A 9,174-nucleotide genomic window follows, 5' to 3' on the forward strand; every position below is an offset into this window, starting at 1 on the left:
TAAGGAAATCAAACATCTGATTCAAGTGTCAACTTGAACATTAGAAATTACAACTGCATTTCTACTTTAGTAAATAAACTGTGAACACAGGAATGGAAGGAATGAGAAAACACTCCTGTTATCCTTGCATTCGAATGTGTAAACATGCCCTCAAAATATAGACCATCAATTCATTTCTAAAGAAACAAAGATTTGACCACATTTCATTCAAGCAAATATAGTAGATGATGAACTAAACTCATACTTCATCATTCCCCAAAAGCAGAAGCCAGCCATTTCATAACGTTTTATTAGGCCATTATTCAACACAAATGACAGAATCATGTGACAAGGAAACAATAAAGTCACCTCGCTACTTGGGAAGAGGCACAATGAAAATGTCAGGAAAAATACGGAAGCTAATCTAGTGCGCTTTTAAGCATAAATTCAACTGAATAATGGATCCTACGAATTTTTCCTTCCCAAACATTCGAAAGACATGTAGCAAAGGTGAATGGAACCACCAGGGCAATTTATGGCTTCCACAGGATGGTGGTCTCCACAATCATGGAAGTAACGACATACGGGTCCATGTTTGAAGCAGGTCTCCTGTCTTCAAAGTAGCCTTTGCCTGCTTTCTCTGTGTCTCGGCCAACTCGAATAGATGCACCACGGTTTGCAACACCCTGCAAACAATAAATGGAATGCAAGATGTTTGAATCTTCAATGTACCATATTAGAATGCACTAGCTGTTAAACTCTGACGGACAAATTAAGCATAAGAGTGGTCAAACTTATACAGCGAGAGCTATGCGAGGAGAAATATATGTAAACATATATAGGTGTGAAAAAAATGAAGATAATATTTTATCTTTACCCATAAGAAGGTGTTGATGTCAGCAGTTTCATGTCGCCCAGTTAGACGACGCTCATTGCCTTCTCCATATGCAGCAATGTGTTCTTTGTGCCTCAACCCCAGCTTCTCAATGGCTTTCTTGATGACATCATATCCTCCATCATTTCTCATGGACTTGGTACTGAAACAAACATTGTAAATTTCATCTTTAATAAAGAATGACAACCATACTATATCGCTGAAGAGATGAAGAAATCCATAATATGCTGTTGAAAACAAAGACGTAAGAAACAAAACCTGTAATTTGTGTGAGCACCAGCTCCATTCCAATCACCCTGGCGGTAAAGGTAAAAAGGAAGGGGGAAAAAAAAGTAAAAGATTACCAAATCACTCGCCATAACAGTTATCAAATATTGCATATAGATACGCATTTAATTGTACAGAAGGGGGGGAAAAAAGAAAAAATATGACGGCTCCAAAACAGAGGAAATCGTTTTACCTGGATTGGCTTTGGATCAAAAGAGACGGCCACTCCAGCAATCTCTGTTATCCTCTGTCAGTACAGAAAAAAAAATGAATTCAATTGAACAAAGAAAAAAGTATCAGAAGCAATAGTTCTTATTGAGAATGTTAAGCTACCTCAAGAATGTACCGAGCAACCCACAATTCATCTCCAGCAGAGATACCAACTGAAGGACCAACTTGGAATTCCCACTAGAATATAGAAGCACAAAATGAATGGTTTTACAATATCACAGAAACAGAATCCATAAGAAAGTAAATTTCAAAAGGAGATGGGGTTATATCAGATATACAATGTTTATGATCATCTACCTGTCCTGGCATCACTTCTCCATTAATGCCACTAATGTTGACGCCAGCATATAAGCAAGCCTTGTAGTGAGCGTCAACAATGTCACGCCCAAAGGCCTTGTCAGCACCAACACCACAGTAGTATGGTCCCTATTGAGCAATAGCCAAAAATCCTCATCAGAACAATGGTAAGAACTAAGAAGTGATATTCTCCAACAAACCAACACAAACGCAACAGAATTATCGATGATATGTCGACAGAGACCTATTGACATATAGGAACATAAAGGAAAGAAAAATTCCTTTTAAGTGGATCTCATAACTTTTCAACTGTATGAAACTTATTTAAGAAGATCATATCAACCAAATTAGTAATCAATAAAGTAAAGCTGCTTAAAACAATTTTATATTGGAGGGTTTGATAAGAAAGGAGGAGACAGGGCATTCAAGTGTAAAGGGTAAGATCAACAACACAATATCATGCGCCCTTTATACAACCTGTTCTATGCCCACAATAGGAGCCAAACGAATCTTAATAGTAAACAAGGCAACAACATAAAGCATGATTTAAACAAAGTGGTAAAACCAAGATTTCAAGCCTTAAAAGGAGGACAGGCTCAATCACCTGAGGGCCAGGGTAACCACCAACGGGCCACCCAAGGGGCCACTTGACATCTTTCTGCAGCAAGGTGTACTCCTGCTCAATACCATACCTGTGTCCAGTATCACATTGCTCAAACATCACTAACAATTAGCAAAACGAAAAATTATGAAACAGAGAACATCCAGAGCAGAAGAAAATACCAGGGCTCTTCAGCAGCAACATCAGGGTGGCTAAATATCTTTGCAGCAGCATGTCTCTTGTTTGTTGGAATAGGTTCTCCTGCTGGAGTGTAGGCATCACATATGACCTAATAAGACCATATCATCAAACACAAATATCACAGAGAACATCAAAATACGGATTAGCAACAATAACATCAGAATCAGATAAAGTCGATGAATTGGGCACACGAGAAGGAGTCCGAGATCACAAAAGCTAACTTACCAGTATATTGTTACCTCCCCTAAATGGATCCTTGAAAATTGCTTGAGGGCTAAACAATAACAATAGCAATAATAATATAGTTACAAACTACTCTTATTGAGTGAAGATGGTACACAAATGGTTAAAAATACTGGGAAAAAAAATATTTGAAAGAAATCTTACTATAAAATCACTTCACTGTCTTCTCCAGGCGCTTGCCCTGTGCTGGAACCATCATAGTTCCACTTGGGAAGCTTTGAAGGATCACTAACTGGTCCAGGAAGAGTCTTCAAATGCCCAAAAAAAAATTTACATGATTATTTGAATGATTAAACAACCTAAAAAAACAAATAAATAGATATAAATGGAGAATTTCTTACCCTTGCTTTGCTTCTTACGTCCAAACCAGATCCGCCGATCCTGTTCAAGAATACAAACACAACACAGGGAACTTATACTCCATGGATAGACCCATTAGGAAAATGTAAATAAAATAAAATGAAGTGATGATCCTTAACGCTAAAAGCAAAACAGCAATTCACAGATCGGTAAACAAACAACAGGAAAACGGATAACCAAGAATCGCTCAGGAATCATAAAAAAGGGAAAAAAAATCCACTAAAAACATATGTTTCTTTTGAAAAAATAACGAATATATATGAGGCTAAACAAATATACATTTCGATTTGGGGTACTTAAAAAACTAATGATTGATTAAAAATGAACACAAAACGATAAAGCATGACAATGAAAATTTCCGAAAGCTTCCCAGATTATTACAAAAAATATATATATTAAATAAGCTAAATGTAACTGATACCATCAAAAGAAGGATTTCATTAGAGAGTAGAGCATGCCGACAAGAAAGTGAAAAAATACATATATATAAAGAAAAAAAAAATAAAACTTCCATTTATCTTTCGTTTCATTTTCTCGGAAACCAAACAGAGACAATGAAAAGAACCGAACACGAACAGTCAGCACAAGCACAGCCACGGATCACGGCAACTAGGTGCACAGGATCACGTCCGTAAACGCACGCAAACCGAGAAAATTAGAGAGAGAAAAAAAGATGGGGAAAAAGAAGATGATAACCATATGTACTCGGCGATGATCTTCTCGGTGGTGTCTGAGAGATTGAGGTTCACGAGATCCGAAAGCAGCGACATTTTTTGCACTCGCGGAAAGCTTTTAAGAAGAAGAACAAGAGGCAGAAAAACACTCACTTTCTCTCTCCTCTGATCTTTATAGAGATTATGGGTAACAGAGAGGGGGATGTGATTGATTTTTATAGTGCGGCTCTGAGTGTTTCAGAACACGGTAGGAAAAAATATATCTTTTTTTTTTAAGAAAAAAAAATGTTTTTCTTGTTTTCGAGAGACTTTTTTACTTTGGTGTGCTTTGTGACGTCAGGTTCAGTGACATCGGATAGTATTATAATCAAATATTATAATATAACTTATCCCAATTTAAAATTTAAGTTTTATTATAATAAAAATATTTTATAAAGAGTTACATTTAATTTTTTTTTACAATAAATTTTTTTACATAAAATTACATTTTAACTCAAATTTTTTATAAGTGAGTTTCTCAAGTAAGATTGAAAACTTATAAATATTAGTAATTTTTTATTTTTCAATTATTAAATATATATTAAAAATTATATGTTATACATATTTTTTTAATTAAATGTGATTTTAATAAAATTTAACGATTAAAAACTGATCTTATCAATAAGTTGATCTAATAGAAAAAGCTATTTTTTATTATAAATTATCTTTTTTGGTTTAAATTTAAATATATTAGATATATCATAGGGATTTATAGGTATTATTATCTCATGCATAATTTCAAATTTCAACACATTTATTGCTATATTATTCTTTTCAATTTTCGTTTTAAAAATTTAAGAATATAAATCAAACAAAAATTTAATAAAATCCTATTATTTAAGAGTGTATAATATAACCTCAAAAAATAGTGGCCGAGGCCCTGACCTATTAAAGTCTATAACCAAGATTCTTCTTTTTTTTCTTCATAAATATTTGTTTAAAGTATTTTTATAAATATTTAAAGGTATGTATGTTTATAAATATTTAAAAAATGAAAAATGAACAAAATGTGAAATTTAATTTTCGGTACTTTAAAAAAAATTTTAATTTCCAGTGAAAAAATTAATATGATATATAATAGTCGGTCAATATTTCGGGTTCTTATTTTGGTAAAAAAACTTATTTTTTGGTTCCCGTATACAGAATTCCCTGATTAAGGTAATTTTGACGAGGAATAATCCAAATACAAAACATAATTAGGAATATATTATTATTTCCTGGAAAGTGCCGTTCAAGAAAAAGTTGGATATTTGTCGCGCGTGGAGGGAATCTATTCAGCTGGGCCCACTTTATTGATTTTCATCGAATGTTAAATTTAGATGTTTAATTTGTTAATTTAAGTTTTTAATTTAAATTAAAATATAAATTTATATAAAATTTTTTTATTATAATTAAAAAATTAGATGCGATGTAAGATAAAAAAGTTAAAATAAGAAGAAAAATTACACATTCTCATGTCACAATGATAAATATATATATATATTCTCTTGAAAGCTGAGAAAATATCAAACTTAAAATATTTATCCCAATTTAAAATTTAAATTTTATTATAATAAAAATATTTTATAAAGAGTTACATTTAATTTTTTTTTACAATAAATTTTTTTACATAAAATCACATTTTAATTCAAATTTTTTATAAGTGAGTTTCTCAAGTAAGATTGAAAACCAAAAAATATTAGTAATTTTTTATTTTTCAATTATTAAATATATATTAAAAATTATATGTTATACATATTTTTTTTAATTAAATGTGATTTTAATCAAATTTAACGATTAAAAACTGATCTTATCAATAAGTTGATCTAATAGAAAAAGCTATTTTTTTATTATAAATTATCTTTTTTGGTTTAAATTTAAATATATTAGATATATCATAGGGATTTATAGGTATTATTATCTCATGCATAATTTCAAATTTCAACACATTTATTGCTATATTATTCTTTTCAATTTTCGTTTTAAAAATTTAAGAATATAAATCAAACAAAAATTTAATAAAATCCTATTATTTAAGAGTGTATAATATAACCTCAAAAAATAGTGGCCGAGGCCCTGACCTATTAAAGTCTATAACCAAGATTCTTCTTTTTTTTCTTCATAAATATTTGTTTAAAGTATTTTTATAAATATTTAAAGGTATGTATGTTTATAAATATTTAAAAAATGAAAAATGAACAAAATGTGAAATTTAATTTTCGGTACTTTAAAAAAAATTTTAATTTCCAGTGAAAAAATTAATATGATATATAATAGTCGGTCAATATTTCGGGTTCTTATTTTGGTAAAAAAACTTATTTTTTGGTTCCCGTATACAGAATTCCCTGATTAAGGTAATTTTGACGAGGAATAATCCAAATACAAAACATAATTAGGAATATATTATTATTTCCTGGAAAGTGCCGTTCAAGAAAAAGTTGGATATTTGTCGCGCGTGGAGGGAATCTATTCAGCTGGGCCCACTTTATTGATTTTCATCGAATGTTAAATTTAGACATGTTTAATTTGTTAATTTAAGTTTTTAATTTAAATTAAAATGTAAATTTATATAAAAAATTTTTATTGTAATTAAAAAATTAGATGCGATGTAAGATAAAAAAGTTAAAATAAGAAGAAAAATTACGCATTCTCATGTCACAATGATAAATATATATATATATATTCTCTTGAAAGCTGAGAAAATATCAAACTTAAAATAGCACATTTCCATTCATATTGATAATTAAACTTACAATAAGTTTCTATCGCGTTCTCTCTCTCTTTTTTTTTTCCTTCTGTGAATGTATATTCTAACATTGTATTTTTATACTTCTAGTGCAAGTAACTAGTAGCATTTCTAGCAAAAAAAAAAAAAAAATAGTAGCATTTTTATTAAAAAAATGACTTTCTCTAGTTTTTTTTTAAGAACACCGGTGTTCCCTACTTATCAATCGTTGAATCTGTATTAAATATAGTCAAAAATTAAATTATATTAAAAAAATAATACAAATTTAACGGTTGATAAACAGACAATACCGGTATATTTAAAAAAAAAAAAAAAACACTAACAATTTTCTTAAAAAAACCACCAGCATTTTAGGCGCAAAAGTGGATGAAAATTCTTTACAAAAGTATTCTTATTATTATTTTTTATAACAGTGTACCTTTACAGTGCTTATATGTGCATCAATAAGTAAAATGTTTTCCTAAAAAATAAGTAAATGCAACTTTTTCATTTTTTTTTTTTTTTTGGATTTATCACCAGGTCTCAACTCAAGAGGGGTAATTTTTTTTTTTTTTTTTATATTTGAGAACTCAAGAGGGGTAAATTTGAATTGGGGTCAAGTTATATAATATATAACCTTTTTTTTTTTTTGTTCTTTTTCCATCTTGAGGAGTGGTCAAGAATGGAAGATGACCAACTGTGATGCTTTCACTCTTGACTTTTTTACCAACGAACCCACGCGATGCTTTCCAACGTTGAAGTTAGCAAATAGCCAATACATATGACGTCTCTGACCCCCCATAGCCGAATTATCGGAACTTTTCTTTTCTCTTGGAAATTGAGGAGCAAGATAAAAAAAAATCAAAATATGTTACCGGTTTAGCCGGTACAAGGTCGTAGAACGAAGACCGGTAGGTAAGCATCTACTTTTTCGGATGGAGGACGAGTGGTAACGTGCATTTGAGTAATCTTTACTCTTAATTTAGGCCTAGTTCATTTCCTGAATTTGAGTTTTCAATTCGAGTTAAAATGTGACATTTTTTAATAACTTTTTACTGTAGCAGAAAAAATTATATGTAATATTTTCTGAGAGCTTTATACTGTAAAAATCTAAAATTAAAAACTCAAATCGGTAAAATGAACGAGACCCTATAATATTTTAATTAAATAATTACATTCATAAATTAATATTTATTAAGAATAAAAAATAAAAATCAAATTCTCTATTTTTTATTTGCATTTGCATTGTTTTTACCGGCCCATTGGCCATCTTGTTTTGGGTCTTTGGTGGGCCCACAGTCGGATTCTGTCATTTGGTGGGCCCACGGCCTCCTTGAAACTCCCATTCAGGTCCTTGTGGGCTGTGATCCTCTTGTCTGTTTGTGTTGTATATTGGAGTATATGTTTTTAAATATGGATTTGGAATCGTCGTTATATTAATTCGCCTACTTGATTCTGCAAAAAAAAAAAAAAAAAAAATGCGTATCACGCGCCCACGGTAGCGTTCACTTGAGTCACGCGCTCAAAATAACATTTTCATCCTCTCTTCTATGTGTTTATTTTCTAATCAGTAATTAGCATTTTCGTTTTGATATTGTTTTATTTTAGAATAATAATAGAAATTCACGACATTTGGTATTAAAAAAATTTCATAAAAGTCAAGACATGATAGTTTTCTCAATTGATATACATACATATTATATATAATATTTTTTTTGCTTGAAATATATAATATATTTGCTTGCAACAACTATTCGACACTAGTTATTCAGCAAAAAAAAAAAAACAAAACTATGTTGTCCACACTCTTGTCCGTTACGTGGCAAAATGTAAGCCGCAAATTTTTGTCTAAAATCTTATACATAGGATGTCGAGATCTTATCAGTTTTCTTTTTCTATTTCTATTTTTTTTAATATATAAAAAGGTCGTGAGGGGGCAATGTCATGCAGTTTTGATCACGTCTAGCCTGATTGTACTATTAATTTTAAACATTAGCATTTAGCAAACTCCCTCATAATTTTTAATTGTGATATTTTTATGTTTTTTTTTTAACTGAGATAGTGAGATGGGGGATCTGAGCCCGTTCACTTCGTTGATTCGAGTTTATAATTTGAGTTGAGATGTGATTTTATGTGAGAGTTTTTTACTGTAGCAAAAAAGTTAAATATAATTATTTATGAAAACTTTTTACTGTAATAAAACTTAAATTTTAAATTCAAATCGGTGAAGTGAACGGAGCCTTAAACTCTACTCTTATAGTAGAGTTTAGTGCGAAATGCCGTTAATTTGTACCTAAAATCACTTTTTTTTTATTTAATTTCCACATAAGTTCATTGGTTTGTGTATCGTTTATTAATTGATGATTTCTGGACTTTTAGCCATATAAATTGATATGGGCACGGCAAAAATTTGTTGTTTGATAGAATTACGGCAAAAATGTGTTCTGTGTTACTAACATGCAGAGTTTCTTATCAGTCAGAGGTCAGTGCTTACAGAACCTGAGTTCAAGTTCTTGAAATTAGTAAACTTGTCAAAACGACAAAACGAAAAAAGAATCTTGAAGAATATGAAAAACAAAAGGGTGCACTTGGGATGGAGAATAGTATTTTGCTATGTAATAAGAATTGTGTTTTAATCATTAGATTAATTTTTAAAAGAACAGTTTTATGTAACTATAAACAT

At 30.4% G+C, this 9,174-nt stretch overlaps 1 protein-coding gene across 1 annotated transcript; it reads right to left on the reverse strand.

Moving 5' to 3' along the window:
* On the reverse strand, positions 1-3,955 carry LOC21388443 (glutamine synthetase nodule isozyme). The gene is made up of 12 exons (XM_010105161.2): positions 3,771-3,955; positions 3,056-3,095; positions 2,859-2,962; positions 2,697-2,745; positions 2,453-2,559; positions 2,274-2,361; positions 1,670-1,798; positions 1,475-1,549; positions 1,335-1,388; positions 1,133-1,170; positions 857-1,016; positions 1-665 (listed from the first exon to the last, which is right to left on the reverse strand). Exons 1-12 carry the CDS (start codon positions 3,842-3,844, stop codon positions 513-515), a joined length of 1,071 nt encoding a protein of 356 aa, XP_010103463.1. The 5' UTR covers positions 3,845-3,955; the 3' UTR covers positions 1-512.
* Positions 3,956-9,174: the final 5,219 nt, after the last annotated feature.

Source organism: Morus notabilis, unplaced genomic scaffold (assembly GCF_000414095.1).
Source record: "Morus notabilis unplaced genomic scaffold, ASM41409v2 Scaffold94, whole genome shotgun sequence".
Lineage (NCBI taxonomy): Eukaryota > Viridiplantae > Streptophyta > Magnoliopsida > Rosales > Moraceae > Morus > Morus notabilis.

Excerpts from the sequence above, each read along its gene's own strand:
- LOC21388443 (XM_010105161.2), bottom strand. The coding sequence starts at position 3,844 with ATGTCGCTGCTTTCGGATCTCGTGAACCTCAATCTCTCAGACACCACC. Across the intron at positions 2,963-3,055 it reads ACGTAAGAAGCAAAGCAAGG|ACTCTTCCTGGACCAGTTAG; the intron begins GTAAGAAATTCT and ends GGGCATTTGAAG. Across the intron at positions 1,799-2,273 it reads GTGGTTACCCTGGCCCTCAG|GGACCATACTACTGTGGTGT; the intron begins GTGATTGAGCCT and ends ATTGCTCAATAG.